Below are 25,036 nucleotides of genomic sequence, written 5' to 3'. Positions count from 1 at the left end.
ATGGTCAGACATTAAAATTCGATAAATATGTCCACAAAGTTTTATTAAAATTAAGTTTAACATTAATAACACACTAATATAAAGGTAAAATTCAGCTTATCTGGTATAAAATCATGCAGGAAGCATTGTCAAATATAAAATGGTGTTTGGCTTTCTTTGGCCTAAAAACTAATAAAAATAGGTGCTAAAGGAAATTTCTCAGCAAGAAGGCAATAAGGACTATGAAGTCCACTGCTGATGTCCCCACATTTAAAACAAGAAATCAATTTCTTGGAAATTATATACTTGGTTTATCTTGCACCTTCTCTTCCCTTAAAACAAAAGGTCTTTTAGCACAGGCGCCGCCCTTGGAGTTTCCAGTACACCAGCACCACCCTGGGGATCATGTTCTCATCAAAGGGTAGAAAGAAGGGAAGCTCAAGCCAGCCTGGGAAGGACCCTATCTTGTGCTGCTACCCACCAAGACTGCTGTTCCTACAGCAGAACGGGGATGGACACATCACACCCAAGTCAAGCAAGCACCATTATCATAAGAATCATGGGCCACTGTTCCTGGATCAAGCCCTACCAAATAAAAGCTAAGAAAAGCTTAGTCTATCTATCTTTTCCTTTCCTAACCCAGTGCCTATATCCATTACTATTCCTACCACTAGCAACTCTAACCCCACTTTAAAGCGTTTCTGTGGTCTAGAAGCAGAGGTCACTGGAAAGGATCCTATAGGCTTCTTTAAGATGCGCTTTGTTCTCCCTCCTCCACCTCCTACAAATGCCCCTTTCCTAAACCTATGAAATCGAACTATGCCTCGCCTCATGCCAAATGACAAAAGCAAGGTCTCAGTAGTAGAAATAGGAGACCTAAGGTAAACCATAGCCATTGAAACAGGGTATAAAGATGTAAATGCCTGGTTAAAATGGATTAAATATTCCGTTTGCACTTCAAACAAAAGCGACTGTTAGGCTTGTGCGCACAGTAGGCCAAAGGCCCAGGTTGTTCCCTTTCCACTGGGATGATCCTCACCATTAAGCGGACATGGAGTGCATGGTAGCTCTTTTTCAAGATTCCACTGCCTGGAATAACAAATTGTACCAAGCTCTTTCTCTGCTATTTCCTGAAGCTCAACACCCTGTGGGTCAGCCCCCGAGGGCCATCCAGCCTCCATCTTCCAAAACCAATTTTACTTCGTGTCTCTAATGACAAGAGGAAAATTTTGGCATTCCTTGGAGACTTAACAGGATGCAGTGAAGTCAGGCACTTCCAAGAGCTGACCCATCAGTCTGCCCTTATTCATCCCTGAGCGGATGTATGGTAGTATTATGGAGGACTTTACTGGACACTCTGCCAAATAATTAGAGCAGTACTTATGCTCTAGTTCAATTGGCTATCCCTTTTACCTTGGCATTTCATCAACAGAAAAAGAAAAAAATCCGTAACCTCAATTCTTACCTCTTTAACAACTATAGGAAGTATACTTCTTCTTAGGTATTATGTTGTACCATACATCCAGGAGTTAATCAAAACAACTAAGCCAAGATATGTTAAGCAAGTTTGAAGAGGAAAACTGAAAGAGGAGGGATTGTAAAAAGTAAAAATTTTCCTCTTCAAAGTTTTCCTTCTTGTTAAAGAATAAATCGTAAGTGTTAGACATAATAGTTTCTTTTAAAGACTAACTTTCTTCAAGCCTCCTTGCTTTGTGCTAATAACTCTTCATTAAGCCCTATCCTATGTAACTGTTGGACATGCTCACAGGCAGGTTCCAGCTCACAGCCTATGCCCCTTCCTTATTTGGAAATGTTATTGCTTCCTTAAACCTTTCGTAAGCAACTTATTTGTTCTTCCCTGCACTTACCTATTTAGGAAAGTTTCAGGTTATTAGCAAATCAGGTATCAGTTTAAGATTGTGAGGTTCCAGCCTGACCAACATGGAGGAACCCCATCTCTACTAAAAATACACAATTAGCTGGATGTGGTGGCACATGCCTGTCATCCCAGCTACTAGGGTGGCTGAGGCAGGAGAATTGCTTGAACCTGGGAGGCAGAGGTTGCAGTGAGCCGAGATCGTGCCACTACACTCCAGCCTGGGCAACAAGAGTGAAACTCCATCCCCCCAAAAAAAAAAAAAAGATGGTGAGGTCCCAATACAGCCAATGGATGCAGGACACAGCAATAAGGACAACCCAAATGCGTGAGGGATAAATATGTCTCATTTTCCTTTGTTCAAGTTTGCTCTCACTATTGTTCCATCTGCGATTGAGCACCCTTCCTGCAGAAAGTAAAGATGGCCTTGCTGAGAGATCTTTTGCCTCTGTGCTGACTTTTCTTCATGGCACTGATTATCTATTTCTAACAATTTTGGTATTTCTAACATCTCACATATCCTTATTAGATTTATTCCTAGACATATATTTTATGCCATTGTGAATTGTACCTTTGAAACATACAATTTATTGTTTGTTGCTGACAAATAAAAATGTACAATTTCCTGTTTGTTGCTGGGAAATAGAAATAATATTTATGAACAGATTTTTATCTCCACCAACCTCCCCAAACTGCCTACTAATTCTGATACCTTATCTGTGGATGCCATTGGAGTTTCTATTATTGGAGTTTCATATAACTGTCAAATAATGACAGCGTTATTTCTTACTTAGCAGTCCTTATATGTTTTATTTCTTTTTCTGATTTATTGAGATGGCTAGGGACTTAAAGCACTGACTCTAAGGATGATTGAATTTAGATTCATATTTTGAAGGTAGAGCCAACAGGATTTGCTGACAGATTGTATTTAGGCTGTGAGAGAAAGACAGGAATCAAGGTTGAGTTCAAGGTTTTTGGCCTGAGCAACTGGAAAAATGGCTTTGCCATTTACTGCAGGCAAGACCAGTAGTTTGTTGAACATATAGTGCAGTTAATTAAATGAAGAAAGACAAAAATGCTCACTGATATTTATTAGCAATGATCTTTCTAACAGATGTTAGCCTGGTATTCCACTTTTGAACTAACTCACTCCAGTAAGGGTTTACATTTACAAATACTCCCAGGAGGGTTTAACTTATGGCTTTCTGTTCAGCCACTGCCATCTACAGGGGGCTTCTCTGAATATAAACTGTGCATGCTGATTAAAATCTAAAAAATAGCCAAGCAGGGTGGCTCACGCCTGTAATCTCAGCACTTTGGGAGGCCGAGGCAGGCGGATCACCTGAGGTCGGGGGTTTGAGACCAGCCTGACCGACATGGAGAAACCCCGTCTCTACTAAAAATACAAAATTAGCCTGGTGTGGTGTCACATGCCTGTAATCCCAGCTACTCAGGAGGCTGAGGCAGGAGAATAGCTTGAACCCAGGAGGCAGAGGTCACGGTGAGCCAAGATCGTGCCATTGCACTCCAGCCCAGGCAACAAGAGTGAAACTTGGTCTCAAAAAAAAAAAAATCTAAAAAATACATGGGATGATTTTCCCCTCCAGCCTCCTCAACCCTTCCTGTTTCCACTACACACATACTCACACATGCACACACACTTATCTTGTTTTCAATCTTGCCCCAGTTCAGACAACTGTAAGAGAAATTCCTACCCAGGAAACTGAGTCCCTGCAATGCACTTACAAGTAGCTTCTCTGAAAAGAAAGAGATCATGGACAGCCCAGCTGCATTTCCAGGGAGTTAACCTAAGAAAAATAAAGAAACAGTGAAGGGGTGCCGGGAGCGTTGGCTCATGCTTGTAATCCCAGCACTTTGGGAGGCCGAGGCGGACGGATCACGAGGTCAGGAGATCAAGACCATCCTGGCTAACACAGTGAAACCCCGTCTCCACTAAAAATACAAAAATAAATAAATAAATAAATAAAAAATTAGCCAGGCGTGGCGGGAGGGCGCCTGTAGTGCCAGCTGTTTGGGAGGCTGAGGTAGGAGAATGGTGTGAACCTGGGAGGCAGAGCTTGCAGTGAGCAGAGATCAGGCTACTGCACTCCAGCCTGGGCAACAGAGCGAGACTCCATCTCAAAAAAGAAAAGAAAAGAAACAGTGAAAGGGGTGACTCCCACAAAAGAGATCCAGGATCACTCAATAAGGCCTCATTGTCCTAGCTAGAATGCCAGTTTATCCATCCTTAATCACCTGGCTGTCAAAGGATTGATAAAGCCTTAGGTGTCTTTGCACAAAGAAGCAAAACTTTAAAACCTTGCTCATTTAACAATCCAAAGTCCCACTAACCTACCCACCCTGATGTTTATTCAACACACATATTGGGTATCTCATTGGAGTAAGGGTGATGAGTTGGCTACCTCTCCCCTCTTCCACTTCTCACCCACCACCCAATCTCAAAAATGTAAGCTCCAAATAGGCAGTGACAATTGTCTTGTAAACCCCTCTGTCCTCAGTATCCAAAATGATGCCTGTCATACAGTAGGCATACAATATTTCAGAATTAACATTTTAAAGGCTTTTAAATACTTAAAAAAGCTAGATTTTCACTTATAGTAAATAAAATCAGTGTTGTTTAAGATCAATGAGTCAATAAATAGCATTGTCACTATCTGAGATAAATGTTACAGGAAACAGCTGATGGAATTTAAAAACTTTGCTTCTAAGGATTGGAACCCTATTGGGAAGCGACTGCTGTTTTTTAAACACAGTTTTTACCACTATAATTTTTATTATTATGTGCAATTACGTGTCTACATGTTTACATTATACACATATCCAACACATTTCCAGCATCCTAACACAATTATTCATTTTTTGTGTGTGATCTGCCTTCTTTATCCATATATACACACATTCATATTAATATAGTTGTTTGCAATCATAGCTATGTATTTTTATGGTTGGTTTTGTTTTTCACTTCACATATTGTTTCCTAAACAGCTTTCCGTGTTTCTACACTAGTCATAATAATTCTCAATGACTGCATGATATTCTAACATGTCAGTGTACCATAATTTAGCTAAATAAACTAAAATGGAACATGTAAGGTTTCCATTTTTTGCTTTGGAGATAATGCTGATAAGAGTGGCAGACACGTGGTCTCGTCTGTTTTGCGTCTTTGCTTCTGATGAATCATATTCTAGAGCTCCATCTAAGCAACCCCATGCCCACATTAGGGACTGCGAGCGACCACCCAGCGCCAGCGCGACCGGGACCAAAGACCTCCGCGGCTGAGCGGCGAGTCCGGGAGGGGCTCTGCGAGTCCCCGCCCCGCGCCGCGTCACCGACGTCCCGCTAGGCTGAGACCGGCGCGCGGCGCGCTAGTGGCCGCTCTTCCGCGGGCGAGCGGTGGGGGCGCCAGCAGCGTGGAAGGCGGGCACGCGGGCCATGGCTCCCTGGGCGGAGGCCGAGCTCTCGGCGCTGGACCCGCTGCGCGCGGTGTGGCTCACGCTGACCGCCGCCTTCCTGCTAACCCTACTGCTGCAGCTCCTGCCGCCCGGCCTGCTCCCGGGCTGCGCGATCTTCCAGGACCTGATCCGCTATGGGAAAACCAAGTGTGGGGAGCCGCCGCGCCCCGCCGCCTGCCGCGCCTTTGATGTCCCCAAGAGGTAACCGCGCCCCGGTCCCGAGCCGCGGTGGTCAAGGCGCTGAGAGTTCATGGCGCCCCGGCTCGCGGGCAGCCGGCAGGGGGCAGCAGAGGCGGGACCCGGCCTGGGAGGCCCCGGCGGGTTCCCTGGCGCAGCACGGCGCTCCCTCGGCCTGGCCCCGGCCATTCCCGGGCTGCTGCGTGGCTCCGGGGAGCAGTGCCCAGGTGTCCGCGGACGCCGAGGGAGAGCGGAGCCGCTTGCACTCAGCTGGAGGAATGTGAACTGGTAGCCGCACGGAGCCTTTCCCTGAGGGGAAATGGCAACGCATCCGAATTTAGGCCTGGTCATTCCGAATTTAGGCGGCAAATTGAAGTCCCCCTTGCCCCAAATTCTCCTCTTTCCCGTCCCCTGCACTCCAGTGGCTCATACTCTAACTTGAGGTCACCGGGAATCATTTGTGGAAATGAAGTCAGGCCGGCTCTTCGGCCTCGGCTTCCCCCGTTTCTCTCCCCAACCCTCGCAGTGGGGACAAAGGACTGAGTCGCCCTAACCTGCACCTCGGCAGGTGCCCCTGGGGAAGGTGGCCCAAGGTGCACGTCATAGGCAGACCAGTCCCGAAGCTCCATTTGACTTTCGAAAAATTCTGTAACCCAGTTCAGCGAAGGATTAAATCGTCAGGGTTTAAATAGAGACCTGTTATAATTTTCTTCTTCTCCTTTTTCCACTTTGAATTCATGACATAGCTGGAAAGAGTTGGCCAAATACTATTCGAGATGGTAGAAATAGAACAGTGCCTCTTAAGATGCATCTTAGGCCGGGCGCAGTGGCTCACGCCTGTAATCCCAGCACTTTAGGAGGCTGAGGCGGGCGGATCGGTTGAGTTCAGGAGTTCGAGACCAGGCTGGGAAATATAGTGAGACTCCGTCTCTCCTGAAAATACAAAAAATTGGCAGGGCTTGGTGGCGTGTGCCTGTAGTGCCAGCTACTTGGAATGAAGGCAGGAAGATCATTTGAGATCAGGCATTGGAGACTGCAGTGAGCTATAATCATGGCACTGCACTCTAGCCTGGGCAACAGAGAAATACCTTGTATTTAAAAAAAATTTTTTTTAAAGGTTAAAAACATCTGGGTTGTCGCTTGAAACACTCATAGGCAGTGCCCCAGGTCCGCAGGCAACAAAAGGACAAGTATAATTTGGCTTCTAAAACTTGGATAATCTGCGAGTTTTGACTGTCAGAGAAAGATGTGTCAGGTGTTAACACAGAGAAGGGAGAACTAGGTCATTCTGAGGCACCCTAAAGGGAAGAAGTAGAAGTACATGAAACAAATTGATCAAACCTCCTGTTTCCTAGAGGCTCTTTTTAAGCAAAAATTACCTGTTACCCCATTTGTAATCAGGGTTGAATCCTTTTATACTTCACAGCAATTTATTTTCTGAGTTTTGAGAAAGGTACTAGTCTAGTGTACCTGGATTAAATGGCACGTGTAAAATCATCCCCTGAACTTGCATACACCCCAGCTGTTGCAACTCAAGTCTGTTATTATATGACAGCCAAGAAAGAGACTTGGTACCTTTTCCTTATTCATTACTGTAACAGTTTGTTCTGTTTGGACTTCCTGTAATTTCTACTGTATTGTGAAATAATTTACACCTTTTTCTTCTTCCAGAATTCTACAGTAGAACCTCCCATAGTGTTCAAGTGCCCTTCCCCGACTTCTCTAAATTTAAACAGACATTTCTTTTAGTACTGGAAAAGGTACAAAACATCCAGACCAATAATGAAAGGCATTTTTATTGCGACAAAAAAAGATAACTTGCATCAAAACTGGCAGTGTCTCCAAAAAATTAATACATGTATTACTCTCTTTTTAAATTTTGTACCCCTGTTTATATGAAATAGGGAGATAGTTAGAGTTGGGTGGAGGTAAGAGTCTGTGGCCTCTTTTTTATACGTCTCTGTATTTTCCAAAATGTCTTCATTCACAAGATGCTTATCACTTTTATCATTTAAAAAAATGTGCTAATGGCTAAGGAGCATGTGGGAGAGATTTTACTGGTTTATAAATAGTAACCACCATTGACTAAATGCTTACATATATGATTTATGTGATGACCACTAAGGATTACATGCCTTTCCCCATTTAATCCTCACAGTAGACCTGTGAGGGAGATGTTATTGTCATTATTCCCATTTACACACATGCAGACTCAAGCTTAGAAGATAGCACTTGTGCAATGATGCTAGTACTAGCAAGGGTGGTACCTGAACCCTGCCTGTTGGAATTTAAATCCCAAGCTCTTATCCTCTCGTATACTTCATGGGAAATATCTTGTACCATGTGAAGCTCAATCTGTGTGAAAGATCAAGTGGGAATGGAATTATCCCAGATGGTAGCATTTAGTAAATATCTTGGTTAATCCAAATTTAAAATCATTTGGTAACGTTAACCTTGATACTTATATGTGAATATTTTTCCTGTGCAAAATCTAGTAGTACTCTTTTGTTTTGTCGAGATGGAGTCTCGCTCTGTCGCCCAGGCTGGAACGTAGTGGCTCAATCTTGGCTCACTGCAACCTCCGCCTCCTGGGTTCAAGCAATTCTCCTCCCTCAGCCTCCTGAGTAGCTGGGACTAGAGGTGCACACCACCATGCCTGGCTAATTTTTGTATTTTTTAGTAGAGACGGGGTTTCAACATTTTGGCTAGGCTGGTCTTGAACTCATGACCTCAAGTGATCCACCCACCTTGGCCTCCCAAAGTGCTGGGATTACAGGCATGAGCCACTACGCCTGGCCCTCTAGCAGTACTCTTAAAAATGAAAATAAGTTCATAATTGCTACAGTTAGAAATAGGCAGTTGTAAATCCCATTTCTGCAAATAAGGCAGTATGTAGGTAATTTTGTTTGGGATTATTTTTTTCTTTCCTACGGAGGCAAGAGTAAAACCTGAAATCAGTTCTTGGAATGTTTGTTTCCATGACTCCTGTCTGGTAGATTTTTTTTTTTTTTTTAATTAAGGTGATGGTTGCTTTTTTTTGTTTTCCTTTTGGTTCCTAGAGTTTTGATTTCCCAGGAAGTCTGAATAAACAGGCGACATCGAACATGTATCATGATGCTCTGGGTTGCACAGTGAATGTAGAAGAACTTCTTAAATTTCAAAATGATTCCAAATGGTATCGAAGCTTTGGAATTGAATTGGGCTCTAGAGGCAAAAAGAGCTGCCCAGACTTTCCCTACTGGAGTCCAGGGAGCATTAACTGGAGGTTCAGAGGATCTGTGGATAGAATTCAGGGCAAACTTGGATTGGAAGAAAGTTATGTCTTTATTTTCACTAACCTCTAGCTGAAATTTAGCATTGCCTTAATTATGAATATAATCTACAAACTACGGTAGAATTAGCAGTATCTGTAATTCTGTGATAGTTTTTTTATATTAAGAATATTGATGATACCTCAAAATATTACTGTTTTCCTCGTTATGAGAACACTGTAGTCTTTCATCACTAGATCTTGTTAGTAGACACATTAAGAAGTATACATATTACAGGCTGGGTGCGGTGGCTCACGCCTGTAATCCCAGCACTTTGGGAGGCTGAGGCAGGTGGATCACCTGAGGTCTGGAGTTGGAGACCAGCCTGGCCGAAATGGTGAATCCCCATCTCTACTAAAAATACAAAAATTAGCCGGGCATGGTGGCGAGCACTGGTAATTCCAGCTACTCGGGAGGCTGAGGTAGGAGAATAGCTTGAACCTGGGAGGTGTAGGTTGAAGTGAGCCAAGATCACGCCACTGCACTCCAGCCTGGGTGACAAGATTGAAACTCCGTCTCAAAAAGAAAGAAAGAAAGAAAGAAATATACATATTACTATATTGCAAATTTGTTTTTTAGTAGTTGCATTACTTGTATGTCACTATAATTGGTTTCCTTTGTAAGCCTGCTGCATTTTACTTTATGCTTGTATAACTTTTTTTGTAAATTGACAATTTATAATTGTATAAATTTATAGGTTACAAAGTGATGTCATAAATTGTGGATGCAATGTGGAATAATTAAATCAAGCTAGTTAACATATCTAATACTTCAAATACACTTCTGTGATGAGAACATCAATTTTGAAATGTATAACACTCCATTATTAAGTATATGCAACACACTGTATAACGTAACTCAAAAAAAGCATAAAACATATTCTTCCTGTCTGAGATTTTGTACCTTCTGACCATCATTAAATTTTTTTTTTTTTTTCTTTTTTTTTTTTTGAGACAGTCTTACTCTGTCACCTACGCTGGAATGCCATGGCGCAGTCTCCGCTCACTGCAACCTCCACCTCCTGGGTTCAAGCAATTCTCCTGCCTCAGCACCCCCAGTAGCTGGGATTACAGGCATGTGACACCACACCCAGCTAATTTTTTTTGTTTTTTTAGTAGAGATGGGGTTTCGCCATGTTGTCCAAGCTGGCCTGGAACTCCTGACCTCAGATGATCCGCCCACCTTGGCCTCCCATAGTGTTGGGATTATAGGTGTGAGTCACCGTGTGCCTGGCCTAATTTTTTTTTTTTTTCTTGAGACAGGGTTTCACTCTTGTTGCCCAGGCCGGAGTGCAATGGCGCAATATCGGCTCACTGCAACCTCCACCTCCCAGGTTCAAGCGATTCTCCTGCCTAAGCCGCCCAGCAGCAGGGAACACAGGTACGCGCCACCATGCCCGGACAGTTTTTGCATTTTTAGTAGAAACGGAGTTTCACCATATTGGCCAGGCTAGTCTTGAACTCCTGACCTCAGATGATCCACCCACCTCGGCCTCCCAAAGCGCCAGGACCACAGGCGTGAGCCACCGTGTCTGGCCTGGCCTAACATTTTTATGAGACAAAATATCAATTTCAAAACAGCATCAAAAAGTGAGCAGGGCAAGCATGTTGGCTCACACCTGCAATCCCAGCACCGTGGGAGGCTGAGGCATATTTTTCTGTACTGAAAAGATGTAAAATACAAAAAATACAAAAAAAAAAAATTAGCTGGCCACTTGGGAGGCTGAGGCAGGACAATTGCCCGAACCTGTGAGGCAGAGGCTGCATTGAGCCGAGACTGTGCCACTGCACTCCAGCCTGGGCAACAAGAGCGAAACTTCATCTCAAAAAAAAAGAGGGTGAGCATATTTAACCATCCTCAACTCATAATAGAGCAAATAGGTCAACAGAATAATAATTCATGCTCTTGCATGTGTAATGAACTGGCAACAAGAGAAAGCTGGTTGAAGAAAGGCAGAGGAACTGTGTCTTATAAGAATTAGAATCAAGGGGCTCCATAATCATCTGGCATTTATTCAATGTTGTATCTATGGTTAGAAATGTACATGATAGGAACTCCAGGAATCTTAGGGATTCTTCTTTTAAGGTCCCGGTCAACTGTGGCCACAATATAACACTTATGCTGAATTACTGTCTGTACTAAGCAGTCATCTGCGTAGGTTCCTTTGTGTGTACATGGTTATCCTTCAAATGTTGGATCCTTGGTGATCCTTAGAGCCACTCCATACTTCTGCTCCAATTTCTCAATTTCAGGCATTACACAATCAGTTATACAAGGAATATACTTGGTATACAGACAGTCCATCATTGACTGCACTAAGTCTGGTTTGGCTTTTATGGAAAAGTTGATAAAGGTTGGTATCAATGAGGATGTGGTAAGGTGGGCCTAGCTGTGTATTATATTGGAAAAATAAGCAGGTAGGGTGTTGGGGAATTTCTCTTTCCTTTAACATGCTGGGATCCTTCTTTTCTTTCTTTTTAGGTTTTAATTTATCCTTTTCTGTAAGCCTCTGATCTCTGAGACTAAGCATTCGCTTCATGGTCGCATACTTCCTTGTTTTCTTTTGCTTCCCCATGGTCACACCACACTCCTGTGCTTGTATAATATTTTGAGAAGGCTGTAGCCTTCACCAAACTGCCAAAGGGGTCCATGATGGAGAAATGGTGAGAACCCCTGCTCTAGACTGTAAACGTTTCATGAGTTTATATTTGTCTTGTTTGCTACCATATCCCTAGCTTAACACCTGACTGGTAATAAGGACCTCGGTCAGTGTGTTTGAGGTTTAATTTGTTTGTTGATTAACTGGATGCCTACTCTGAGAGTAACTTTGGAAGAGATGCTTACCTTCTCTCATTCATTTATTTAACCAGTGTTTATAGATACCTACTGTGTGCCAGGAATCATTCTAGGCTCCTTAGAGCTTATCTTCTAGGAAGGCAGACAGTAACATGTCAATAAATATTGTAAAACCAGCCAGATAATTTCAGATGACTGTAAGTGCTTTAGAGGAAATCCAGCAGGGTTATTTGATCATGAGCAAGACTGAAGTGGGCGTGAGTGACAACATAGAAGGATGGATGGGGTGGGGGAAACAGCAGCTCGCCAGGGCCTTGCAGCCTATGCTAGAATTTGGATGTTATTCTGAGTGAGTGGAAGCTACTGAGGGCTTTGTGTGGGAGGGGGAGGCATTGCATTGTGTGATTTATGTTTTAAAGGATGATTGGCCATCATGTGGAAAAGACTGGATAAGAGGCTACTGTGGTGGTCCAGGCAAGAGATGGTGATGGTGTGCATTAGATTATTAGCATAATAGTGAGAGGTGAAGCCAGCTGGACTTCCTGGGTCGAGTGGGCACTTAGGGAACTTTTCTGTCTAGCTAAAGGTTTGTAAATGCACCAATCAGCACTCTGTGTCTAGCTAAAGGTTTGTAAACGTACCAATAGTACTCTGTAAAAATGCACCAATCAGCGCTCTGTGTAGCTAAAGGTTTGTAAATGCACCAATCAGCACTCTGTAAAAACGGACCAATCAGCACTCTGTAAAATGGACCAATCAGCAGGATGTGGGCGGGGCCAAATAAAGGACTAAAAGCTGGCCACAGGGCCAGGGATCTAGCCAGAACTCAGTAAACATTAATTCCCCTTCTTAACCCCATAACGCCTCTGACTGGGGCCTGGAGTCTGTTCCAGCAGTCAGCAAATAGTTTTTGTTTGTTTGTTTGTTTTGAGATGGAGTCTCGCTCTGTTGCCCAGGCTGGAGTGCAGTGGCACAGTCTGGGCTCACTGCAGCCTCCCATCTCCTGGGTTCAAGTGATTGTCATGTCTCAGCCTCCCAAGGAGCTGGGACTACAGGGGTGTGCCACCACACCTGGCTAATTTTTGTATTTTTAGTAGAGATGGGGTTTTACCATGTTGGCCAGGCTGGTCTTGAACTCCTGACCTCAGGTGATCCACCCTCAGCCTTTCAGAGTGCCGGGATTGCAGGCCTGACGCACTGCGCTCGGCCAGCAAATATGTATTATTAAAAATAGATTGTGTTTTAGGCCCCAAACCATAGAGTAGCTTCTAACTCACAGTAAAAGCCCAAGACCTCATATGGTCTCATTCCCACTACCTTACTGACTTTGTCTCTAGTTTGTCCCATCTGGCTCTATTCCAGGTTTGAGGGCCTCTCTGCTAGTTCTCTCTCCTACCTGCACTGCCTGTTTCCCTCTACCTGGAAAGGCCTTTCCCCAGATAGCCGCATGGTTTATCCCCTCACTTCCTGTAATTCTACTCAAATATTACCTTTTCAATGAGACACCCCTCCCTGTCTATTGTGTTTGATATTATAATTCTGCCATCCCAGCATTCCTCCTTCCTCTTTTCTGCATTAGTTTTCTCAGTAGCAATTATCACCTGACATGCTATAAAATTTACTGTGTGTGTGTGCGCGTGCGTGTGCGTGTGTGCGCGTGCGTGTGCGTGTGTGCGCGTGCGTGTGCGCATACGCATGTGTAAGCTCCATGAGGGCAGGAATTGTCTGTTGTGTTTGCTGTTGTATCCTCAGAGCCTGGAGCAGTTGTGACTTAAAGTAAGCACTCAAATGTTTGTTAAGCAAGGGAGTGCTCACTCAGCACCTTGTATTATCCTATAAAGATCACCTTACCCCTGCTTACAAGGGCTTGGACAACAGTGCTACAAGTAAGCAAAGTGCCAAAGGAGGAAAAAAGGAGTGTGTCCAAAACAGAAGGCAGTGGAGATTTTAGATCGGCTTTTGGAGGCTCAACTTGGGTCTTTAAAAACAAACAAGAGCTATGACTTGCTCTAAAGAACAGAAAATGTATAGGCCGGGTGCGGTGGCTCACGCCTGTAATCCCAGCACTTTGGGAGGCTGAGGCGGGTGGATCATGAGGTCAGGAGATCGAGACCATCCTGGCTAACACGGTGAAACCCCGTCTCTACTAAAAATACAAAAAATTAGCTGGGCGTGGTGGCAGGCGCCTGTAGTTCCAGCTACTGGGGAGGCTGAGGCAGGAGAATGGCATGAACCCGGGAGACAGAGTTTGCAATGAACCAAGATCGTGCCACTGCACTCCAGCCTGGGCAACAGAGCGAGAGTCCGTCTGAAAAAAAAAAAAAAAAAAAAAAGAATAGAAAATGTGTAGAGGGAAATCAGGCAAGCAAAACAAAATGTGGGAATGAAAAGCAACACAATATGCTTGTGAATTAAAGACACCATGACACGAGTAGAGCACAGCACGGTGTAGCCTAGCAACTTACACAAAACCCACTTGAGTGATGTGCTTGACTTTAGGCTTGATATAAATTGGAACGTGTAACATAAGGCTGGAAAAGCAGGTTCAGGCACGCCTAGGTTGCATGAATGAGAGCACAATAGTATGATTTTAACTTCACAGTCATCAGGGCTGTCACTTAGTGTGTGACATTGAATAAGTAACTTAACCTCTCTGAGCCTTGGGGTTCTCATCTGCCACACAAAGATAACCACATAAGCTTCACAGGATTGTTATGAAGATGAATTAAATAATCTTAACTGTTTTGCCATGCTCTACCTGGCACCCCTTACCCCCACAACTAGACTATTCTCTACCTCGTTACCAGAGGGATATTTTTTCACTTAAAGAATAATGAAATATATGACCAATGCTTTCTTTTGCCTCCATTTTTTTTTTTTTTTTTTTTTTTTTTTGAGACAAAGTCTTGCTCAGTCTTCCAGGCTGGAGTGCAGTGGTGCAATCTCGGCTCACTACAACCTCTGCCTCCTGGGTTTAAGCTATTCTCCTATCTCAGCCTCCCAAGTAGCTAGGATTACAGGTGTATGCCAGCATGCCTGGCTAATTTTTGTATTTTTAGTAGAAACAGGGTTTCACCATGTTGGCCAGGCTGGTTTCGAACTCCTGACCTCAGGTAATCAGCCCACCTCGGCCTCCTAAAGTGCTGGGATTACAGGCCTGAGCCCCTGCACCTGGCCTCTTTTGCTGCCTTTTAAAATGTTTTTATTGTGGTAAAATACACATAACTTAAATTTTGCCTTTTTAATGTTTTTTAAATATATAGTTAAGTAGCTTTAAATACATTCATCTTGTTATCCAACTATCACCACCACATATCTCCAGAACTTGTCCATCAGCCAGAGAGATTTTTAGGGTTTTGTTTGTTTGTTTGTTTTGAGACAGAATCTCGCTTTGTCACCCAGGCTGGAGTGCTGTGGCGGCATGATCACCACTTACTGCAGCCTCAGCCTGAGCCTCCCAGGTAGCTGGAACTACAGGCATGCATCATCACACCCAGCTAATTTTTTTATTTCTTTTTTTTTTTTTTTTTTTTTTTTTTAGTAGAGATGGGGCCTCATTATGTTGCTCAGGCTAGAGGGATTATTTATTTATTTATTTATTTATTTATTTGAGATAGAGTCTCGCTCTGTTGCCCGGGCTGGAGAGCAATGGCACGATCTTGGCTCACTGTAACCTCCGTCTCCCGGGTAGGCTAGAGGGATTTTTAAAACATAAGTTGCTACCTCAAGTCACTCATCTGCCCAAATGGCTCCCCATTATAAAAGCTAGTGGCCTTACAAGGCTTCATGTCCTCTCCCCACTCCTGCCTCACCTTCTACCCTCGCCCTTGGCCATGCCAATGTACAGATGTCTTTTAATGTTCCTTGAACACCCCTAATATACACACACCTCATCGCCTTTGCAGTTGTTATTTCTTCTGCCTAGAAAGTTCTTCCCCTAGAAATCCACAAGGATGACTCATTCTAGCCAAATGTCACTTCCAGAGAAGCCATCCTTGACCGCCCATCCAGAACAGCCTCCCCTCTGCACCCTCTGTCCCCTGACCCAGCATTATGCTAGATGTCTGCAGGTTTAGTTGTTGACCGTCTGACTCTCCACTGTAAGGTAAACTCCATCAAGGCAGAGACCTAGTCTGTTTACTCCCTGCTGAGTCCCCAGCTTCTAGAATATTGCCCAACACATTCGAAGTGCTCAGTAAATATTTGTGAAAAAATTAAGTACGTAAAGTGGCTGGTCCAGAAATTGTCCTTCAGAAGCTATCCCTCCTGCCTTTCCCTGGGAGCCTGCAGAACAGCATGTTCTTGACCTTCCACTCTGCTCCACGAGGCTCAGACTATACCTGGGGTCAGTTGTGGGAAGTGTGTCTTAAGGAAGACCCTGTGGTATAACCAAAGATCAGTAGCCACGGGTGGCGATTGACCTTGATGCATGAACTTCTGTGAAAAGTAGGCTCTTGAGCCTGGAGAAGATCCCAACTGGGAATCACAGGATGGCTCTCTTCAAATAGTTTAAGAGGTGTTGTGTGGAATTAAAATTCTCGTTCTGTGTGGCCAGAGATGGCAAATCCAGTGATAGAATTTTATTTATTTATTTTCTAAGACACAGTGTCTTGCTCTATTGCCCAGGCTGGAGTTGCAGAGGCAGGATCATAGCTCACTATAACCTCAAACTCCTGGCCTCAAGGGATCCTCTCACCTTGGCCTCCCAAAGCCCTGGGATTACAGGCATGTGTCATCGTGCCTGGCCAGTGATAGGATTTGCTAATAGTAATTGGCAGAGTGGAGTGGGTTGCCATGGAATGATCAGGTTGGATCAGAGTTTATCAGACTGAGTTTGTAGGGATGATCTCAGGGGCTGCGCATTCTCTTACAAGCATATTCTGGATCATCTGGAGGAGCCCCTGAGATTATGTTTAATCCTCTTTTGGCTCCAGGTTGTCTTTTATTGTCACAGACTAATGAGAAAAAGAAAAGGAGGAGTGGGATTTAATATATACACGAGCATTGAAGACCAGGGAAAGCCAGATGACCACCAGGCGCTCAATAGAGTCAGAAAGGTTTCAGATTGAATAGAAAAAAATAGAAAAGTATACATAAACAGACCTCAAAAGAACCTATGAGGGGCTGGACATGGTGGCTTACACCTGTAATCCCAGCACTTTGGGAAGCCAATGTGGGAGGGATCTCTTGAGCCCAGGAGTTTGAGACCTGCCTGGGCAACATAGGGAGATCACATCTCTATAAAAAATTTAAACATTAGCCAGGCATGGTGGACTACTACACGCCTGTGGTCCCAGCTACTTGGAAAGCTGAGGCGCGAGGATCACTTGAGCCTGGGAGGTCAATGTTGCAGTGAGTGGTGATCACGACACTGCACTCCAGCCTGGACAACACAGCAAGACCCTGTCTCAAAAAAAAAAAAAAAAAGAAAAAAGAAGAAGAAGAAACTGCTAGGCCCTAGGCCCTTGTGCCATATTAGGTGATTTTTTTGTTTCAGCAAATCAACATCATCTTTCACATTAAATTAACATTGCTAATTTCAATTGCATTGGTTTTGTGGTCCTATTTGTATTTAGTTTGTAGATGTGTTGATTGCAAAATAGGCCCTGTAGTTGTCTGAGAATTATAACCATAAGGAGTTAATACTTAGTTTTATGATTGTAGTATTAGTCATGTTATAATAAAAGTAATTTAGGTCAACCCAATTTGGAAAAACACTGAGTCATGCCTGAAGATCTTTTACTTCCTCTAGCCCCAAGTGTCTGCGATTATGCAAATCATGTGTAACAGTTGTGTGGCTATTACTGCAATATTGTTTGGGATACAGAAATCGAAATCTTTCACAGATTTAGCTTGTTTTAGCACAGTCTAGGTTCTCTTTGCAAGGGCCTGCGGCCTCCGTTTTGGGAACTTGAGTCCAATTCTGTTACCCAGCAATCAGAGAGATTGCTAACTAAACTTTAACACAGTTGGTTGTGTTCTTGTTAACCTCAGAGAGGCCTCTTTTTCCTGAAAGTTAACTGGTCCCATTATTTGAAAGGAAATTTTAAGAACCTGAACACCTACAGGATTCAGATTCTATTAAAAAGCAAAAGTATACTTTGGGAATGGAGGGGTGGGGAAAGGCAGAGAAACTAAAAATAATCTTCCCGTATAACAGCTTAGTGGATCTACCCTAATTATTGCCTCACTTGTTTTCCTTTTGCAGATATTTTTCCCACTTTTATATAATCTCAGTGCTGTGGAATGGCTTCCTGCTTTGGTGCCTTACTCAATCTCTGTTCCTGGGAGCACCTTTTCCAAGCTGGCTTCATGGTTTGCTCAGAATTCTCGGGGCAGCACAGTTCCAGGGTAAGGACTCCCTGGGCTTATGACAACGCTGCATCCTGTTTCTGTCATTCCTGTCTGCAAGGGAGCAGTTTTTGGTATTTTGTCACCCCTCTCAGGCGCCTCCTCAGAAGGGCCTGGGAAGTGGAGGATGAGGGCAAAAAAGAGCTTTGCACGGTTCATTGCTGGATGGCCAAAGGGATGTCCCTAAGCCCTTCCCTGAGAAGGAGACAGAGCCAAGAGTTAGCGCTCCTGACTTCCCAGCAAGTGCTGTGCTGTGTGCAGAACTGGCTGTCCTCCCTCTGGTATTTTTAGTACTGTTGATAAATTTATAAAGAAGTCTTTACACAAAAGGGGTAAAGCTTTTAGGATCTGTCAGGTTTGTCTGGAAACATTTATCATTTATACCGTTCCAACAAAAATCGTGACTTAGAACTCCAGAAATGTGATTTAAAAATTACTTTTTCGGTCAGGTGCAGTGGCTCATGCCTGTAATCCCAGCACTTTGGGAGGCCAAGGCGGGCAGATCACAAGGTCAGGAGATCGAGACCATCCTGGCTAACACAGTGAAACCCTGTCTCTACTAAAAATACAAAAAGTTAGCTGGGCATGGTGGCGGGCGCCTGTAGCCCCAGCTACTCGGGAGGCTCAGGCAGGAGAATGGCATGAACCCGAGAGGCAGAGCTTGCAGTGAGCCGAGATCGGGCCACTGCACTCCAGCCTGGGCAACAGAGCAAGACTCTGTCTCAAAAAAAAAAAAAAATTACTTTTTAATTCATACCTGTAATCCCAGCACTTTGGGAGGCCAAGGCGGGCAGATCACTTGAGATCAGGAGTTCGAGACCAGCCTGGCCAATGTGGTGAAACCCCGACTCTACTAAAAATACAAAAATTAGCTGGGTGTGGTGGCAGGCGCTTGTAATCCCAGCTACTCGGGAGGCTGAGGCAAGAGAATCGCTTGACTTGAACCTGGGAGGCAGAGGTTGCCATGAGCTAAGATTGAGCTACTGCACTCCAGGCCTGGGCAACAGAGGGAGACTTCGTCTCAAAAAAATAAATAAATAAATGAGTAAAATAAATAAAAATTACTTTTTGATAAACATGGAAAAAAAAGTTATGCTGTGAGGCTTTGGTAGTATAATAAAATTGACTAAACAGTTGTTGAACAGACGATTACAAAATAGCCTTTAAGTTTGCCATCCTCAGCATCAGGATGAAGAATATGTGGAACAGTTTTTTTTGTTGTTGTTTTTTTTCTGAGATGGAGTTTCGCTCTTCTTGCCCAGGCTGGAGTGCAATGGTGCGATCTTGGCTCACCACAACCTCTGCCTCCCAGGTTCAAGCGATTCTCCTGCCTCAGCCTCCTGAGTGGCTGGGATTACAGGCATGCGCCATCACGCCCAGCTAATTTTGTATTTTTGGTAGAGAGATGGGGTTTCTCCATGTTGGTCAGGCTGGTCTCGAATTCCTGACCTCAGGTGATCCGCCCGCCTTGGCCTCCGAAAGTGCTGGGATTACATGCATGAGCCACCGCACCTGGCCAGAACAGTTTTTAAAATAAAGAATTGAAGGTGAAAACAATGAAATGTCCTCAATTAATAGGTCAGGCAGAGTGTGAGGGGCAGAATTAGAAACAAATTGTTCTAGTCTCATCTCTGTCCTTTGTTCCAGTAGCCAAACCACCTAGAAGCAATCCTTTTCTGTATAACCAGAGAAACTGGTTGCAAAAGATGACAAACAGAAGAGCAAACCCCGGCCGGGTGTGGTGGTTCATGCCTGTTATCCCAGCACTTTGGGAGGCCGAGGTGGGCAGATCACTTGAGGTCAAGAGTTCAAGACCACTTTAGCCAACATGATGAAATCCTGTTTCTACTAAAAATACAAAAATTAGCTGGGTGTGCTGGCGCATGCCTGTAACCCCAGCTACTCGGTAGGCTGAGGAGAGAGAATAGCTTGAACCCAAGAGGCGGAGGTTGCAGTGAGCCAAGATCGTGCCGTTGCACTCTAGCCTAAGAGGACAGAGCGAGACTCCGTCTCAAAAAAAAAAAAAAAAAAGAACAAACCCTGCCAGGCACAGTGGGCAGTGACTCATGCCTATAACCCCAGCACTTTGGGAGGCTGAAGCAGGTAGATCACTTGAGGTCAGGAGTTCAAGACCAGCCTGGCCAACATGGTGAAACCCCTGTCTCTACTAAAAATACAAAAAATTAGCTGGACGTGGTGGCATATGCCTGTAATCCCACTTACTCAGGAGGCTGAGGCAGGAGAATGGCTTGAACCCAGGAGGCAAAGGTTGTAGTAAGCTGAGATCATGCCACTGCACTCCAGCCTGGGCAACAGAGTGAGACTCCGTCTAAAAAAAAAAGAGCAAACCCGTGGACATCCTCTTTGGGAGGGTAGGCTACGTCAGCGGATCTCACTGCACTCATTAAAACTTCATCTCTTCGTTTGTTTACTGTGAGACTGACTGGGGTGTTTTGGTATTTGGAGGGTTGGTTGTGAGGATATGAGGAATTCTATTTGTTTGCTTTAACTTGTTCCTAAGGAGTTAAAACTAAGTTTTAGTTCATTTAAAATACAAAAACAGTCAAAGCTAATCTGTGCTGATAGAGGTCAGGATAGGGGTTGTTCCCCATGGGAAGTTTGGGGGAGGGGTAGTGCCTGGAAGGGAACACTAGGGGGTGCTGGTTGTGTTCTGTTTCTTTTTTTTTTTTTTTTTTTTTTGAGCTGGAGTCTTGCTCTGTTGCCCAGGCTGGAGTGCAGTGGCCTGATCTCAGCTCACCGCAACCTACCCATCCCGGGTTCAAGTGATTCTCCTGCCTCAGCCTCCTGAGTAGCTGGGACTACAGGCATGTGCCACCATGCCTGGCTAATTTTTGTATTTTTAGTAGAGACAGGGTTTCACTATGTTGACCAGGCTGGTCTTGAACTCCTGACCTTGTGATCCGCCGGCCTTGGCCTCTCAAAGTGCTGGGATTACAAGCGTGAGCCACCGCACCCGGCCTGTTTCTTTTCTTTGTTTCGTGTTTTTCTTTTTTTTCTTTTTTTTTTTTTTAAGAGAGAGGGTCTCACTCTATTTATTGTCCAGGCTGGAGTGCTGTGGCATGATCATAGCTCACTGCAGCCTTTAACTCCTGGGCTCAAGCAATCCTCCCTCCTCCACCTCTTGAGTAGTTGGGACTACAGGTGCACGCCACTATGCCCAGCTAATTTTTTTTTAATGTTTTTAGAGATGGGGGACCTGCTATGTTGCCCAGGCTGGTCTCAAACTCCTGGTCTCAAGCGATCCTCCAACCTTGGCTTCCTAAAGTGTTCTGTTTCTGGATCTGGGTGCTGTTATATGGGTGGGATTGGTTGGCTTAATTTGTAAAAGTTAATTAAGTTGCATCTTTATGGTGTACATGCGTGTGTGTGTGTGTGTGTGTGTGTGTGTGTGTGTGTATGTGAGACTCTTTTTTTTTTTTTTTTTTTTTTAATGGAGACAGAGTCTCGCTCTATCTCCCAGGCTGATTGCAGTGACCCAATCTTGGCTCACTGCAACCTCCACCTCCCAGGTTCAAGCAGTTCTACTACCTCAGCCTGCCAAGAAGCTGGGACTACAGGCGCACACCACCACGCCTGGCTAATTTTTTGTATTTTTAGTAGAGACAGGTTTTCACCATGTTGCCCAGGCTGGTCTCGAACTCCTGAGCTCGGGCAATCCACCCGCCTCCAACTCCCAAAGTGGTAGGATTACAGGCGTGAGCCACCGCCCCCGGCCGTGGCCCATTTTTTTTTTAAGTGACTGGGCGTGGTATCTCACACCTAAAATCCCAGCACTTTGGGAGGCTGAGGCTGGAGGATGGCTTGAGGCCCGGAGTTCGAGACCAGCCTGGGCAACATAGGGAGACCTGTCTCTACAAAAAAAAAAAAAATTTTTAATTAGTCAGGTGTGGTGGCACATGACTATAGTTCTAGCCACTCAGGAGGCTGAGACAGGAGGATCACTTGAGCTTAGAAATTCAAAGCTGCAGTGAGGCCTGACTGTGCCACTGCACTCCAGCCTGGGTGACAGAGCAAGACCCTGTCTCAAAAATAAAGAAGTTGACACATAAAATTAACCAAAAAATAAAAAACAAAAAATAAAAGAAAAAAAGAGAAACTAAGTGTGTTTTTTTTAAGCCAGCTTTTCTTCAGATTTTTTGGTGGGCAGGTCGTGAAAGACAGGTGGGGAAGTAGATCTTGGGCTCACCATCCTTCTAAAAGGATAATTTCTTTTTTTTAATGTGGAAAGAAATGCATAACTCTGTTTCTGTTCCTGTCCCCCTCTCTGCCTCTGTGGTGCCTGAGATGCTGGGGATCCCACAGCTGGGGCCACTCAGAGGCTACCGGGAGCTCTTCCAGTTTGCATCTGGCTGTTAGTGCCAGGGACCAGAAACCCACAGACCTCTTCACAGACCTCCTGACCATGATGTCCCTGAAGCCTGGAAGGCTGTCACACAATGAAGCAGAATTGAGGGATGGGTGTTTGGGCCAGCCCTGTCACTAGCTTACTGTATAACTGTAATTTGAGTGAAGTCAAATTCCTTGACTTCATTTGGCCCATTTCTTCCTTACTATCAAAAAGGAAGATGTTAGACGGGATTTAATACTCTGCTTAACAGTAGGGAAAAACAAAACTTTGGATTAATCCCAGAAGAGAAATGCTGACCCTGTCACCTTCTGAATTGTAGGAGGGGAGCTGGCACTGTCTGCATTCTTAGTGCTAGTATTTCTGTGGCTGCACAGCTTACGAAGACTCTTCGAGTGCCTCTACGTCAGTGTCTTCTCCAATGTCATGATTCACGTCGTGCAGTACTGTTTTGGACTTGTCTATTATGTCCTTGTTGGCCTAACTGTGCTGAGCCAAGTGCCAATGGATGGCAGGAATGGTGAGTGGATCCAGCCCTGCCAGGAGCTCCCCACCCCAGGGTGTATGATGTGCTCTCGGGGCTTGTGCTCTGCTAAGCATTATGAGACATGCAAAAGTAAGAGACAGCCCCAGTGCATTTTGCATTTGAGGAGATGATTTTAAATCATCTTTTAAAATCGATTTTAAAAGGCCGGGCGTGGTAGCTCACACCTGTAATCCCACACTTTGGGAGGCTGAGGCAGGTGGATCACTTGAGGCCAGGAGTTCGAGACCAGCCTGGCCAACATGGTGAAACTCTGTCTCTACTAAAAATAAAAAAAAAATTAGCCGGGCGTGGTGGCACACGCCTGTAGTCCCAGCTACTGGGGAGGCTGAGGCAGGAGAATTGCTTGAAACCAGAAGGCAGAGGTTGCAGTGAGCCGAGATCGTGCCACTGCACTCCAGCCTGGGCAACTGAGCGAGACTCCATCTCAAAAAAAAAAAAAAAAAAAAAAAGAAACAAAAAGAAAATGAGGGAAGGGAGGGGTGCTTGCATGGAGTTGGGATTTGCAGAGGGGGTGGGGAGCCATTTTGTTGCCACTTAGTTCCTGTGATTGTTCCCATCACAACAGAGCTTTTCTTCAAGTGAGGCTGCCCGAGAGGAGAGGACAAAGACTACTGTGGTAGTGAAAATTGTGTTTTAGTCTCAGCTCTCACTAGCCAGGAAGAGGGAAGCCAAACCATGACCTTGTTTATGAGAAGCAAATGAAATGGATTTTTGTTTTATGGGGAGAGAAGGGGACATTACCTAACACATACGACTACCATTTTTGTAAAAACAGTGCATGATTATAAAGAATTCAAGTCACTTGGGGTGATGGGAATGAGTTTATAGTGCTGAGGTTAACCTGACCTTGCAGCCTTAGTATCTGTCAGTCTAGACCCTGTAGGTCTGTAATGACCATTGTCTCTAAACCCAGGGCTCCGTGTTTCCAGCTGCCCTGTCCATCCCTGTAAACTCAGGCTGAGGTCTAGCGATTTCCAACAATCTGTGAGTGAGCTTCCTCCTCAGGTTAGATTTTGGTATGAGTGCCCCGTGAAAGTCGTCTCCCTATTGCCGTAGCTCAACCTAAGGCCTCTGACTAGAGGAGTGATTTTAAAGGAGAATTTATTGACGATCTTTCTCAATTCATGAATTATTTGATTGGCTCCAGCCACTTAGCTAGCATCTCTCTGATTCCTCTGAACTTATTCCTCCCCGGCATATCTGTGGTGGCATTCTGCCAGCCAGTACCATGGAAGGGGCTGTCATTCCTGGTGGGCAGTGCTGGTTCTCCCCCTAAAGGAACTTTGCAGAGCGCTTGGTGGCTGCTAGCTTTCAGCGTGTTTGTGACTGTTGGCATTACCTGCCTCTCCCGGAGTTTCCTCTACTGGCTGCATCTCAGCTTCTGCCTTCCCTCCTGCGTAGACAGTCGAGGAGGAGGAGCCCACAAAAATAGCTTTCTAAGCACTCCTTTCGGAAGCTGTTTTCTGTTTCACCTCCTTGTCCTTCAAGGGTCATCTGGGATCATTTGGGACAATATGGGGAAAGTTGGTTTCAGTAATTCATTGAGAGAAAACACATTGGGGCATTTGCCAACCAAAGGGTGTGATAGAAATAACATGGGCTCCGGAGTCTGATGGGCCTGCGTCCAGCTCATTGAGCAACTCTGAGCCTCAGAGCCTTCATTAGTAATTACTGACACATACTGATTTCACAGGGTTCTTCTTAAAGTGAAAAGAAGACTATCTGTAAACTAGGATGTAAGCTCTATAAGGACTGGGATCTTGCCTGACTTATTCCCTGCTTTATCCTTTGTGCCTTCAGCAGGGCCAGGCTTAGGAGGCACTCCTTAAGTAACTAGTGAATAAACAAATAATTAAATACTGAGTAGAACTGAGGAAATGTGAGCCTTCCACCTGCCTCCCTTTTCCTGCATTATAATTCTGGCATTACCCTTAACAAATCCTTTTTCCTGTAGGTAAATTCTCTGCATTTAGCGTAAGGGACTTAGTGATTTGAACTTCCAGACACTGTAAGTTTTCATCCTGTTGACTTGCTCTTGAAGTCTGTCAGATTTAAAACTGTATTTTTAGTATTTTGCTTATTTCATTTTTGTAGAGACAGGTTCTCGCTATGTTGGCAGGCTGGTCTCAAACCCCTGGCCTCAAGTGATCCTCCTGCCTT

The 25,036-nt window shown here is 44.5% G+C and overlaps 1 protein-coding gene and 1 pseudogene across 11 annotated transcripts in view; one reads left to right on the top strand and one right to left on the bottom strand.

Moving 5' to 3' along the window:
* Window positions 1-5,174: 5,174 nt before the first annotated feature.
* Window positions 5,175-25,036, top strand: part of SRD5A3 (steroid 5 alpha-reductase 3) — a 40,277-nt gene continuing 20,415 nt past the window's right edge. For 3 of the 11 annotated variants that reach the window (XM_063723446.1, XM_063723445.1, XM_063723443.1), the window contains exons 1-5: window positions 5,221-5,529; window positions 9,774-9,889; window positions 10,079-10,196; window positions 17,821-17,963; window positions 22,652-22,849. In XM_063723446.1, coding sequence (XP_063579516.1) covers window positions 5,309-5,529; window positions 9,774-9,889; window positions 10,079-10,196; window positions 17,821-17,963; window positions 22,652-22,849 — 796 coding nt within the window. In that variant the 5' untranslated portion in view covers window positions 5,221-5,308. Of the gene's footprint in view, window positions 5,530-9,773; window positions 9,890-10,078; window positions 10,197-17,820; window positions 17,964-22,651; window positions 22,850-25,036 lie in introns of all 11 variants that reach the window. The other 8 variants (XM_063723441.1, XM_063723442.1, XM_063723444.1 and 5 more) reach the window with 8 other exon arrangements.
* LOC100462081 (rRNA-processing protein FCF1 homolog) lies at window positions 10,632-11,507 on the bottom strand (annotated as a pseudogene).

The sequence above is a fragment of the Pongo abelii genome, chromosome 3 (assembly GCF_028885655.2).
Source record: "Pongo abelii isolate AG06213 chromosome 3, NHGRI_mPonAbe1-v2.0_pri, whole genome shotgun sequence".
Lineage (NCBI taxonomy): Eukaryota > Metazoa > Chordata > Mammalia > Primates > Hominidae > Pongo > Pongo abelii.
This window is presented reverse-complemented; position numbering and strand designations above follow the sequence as displayed.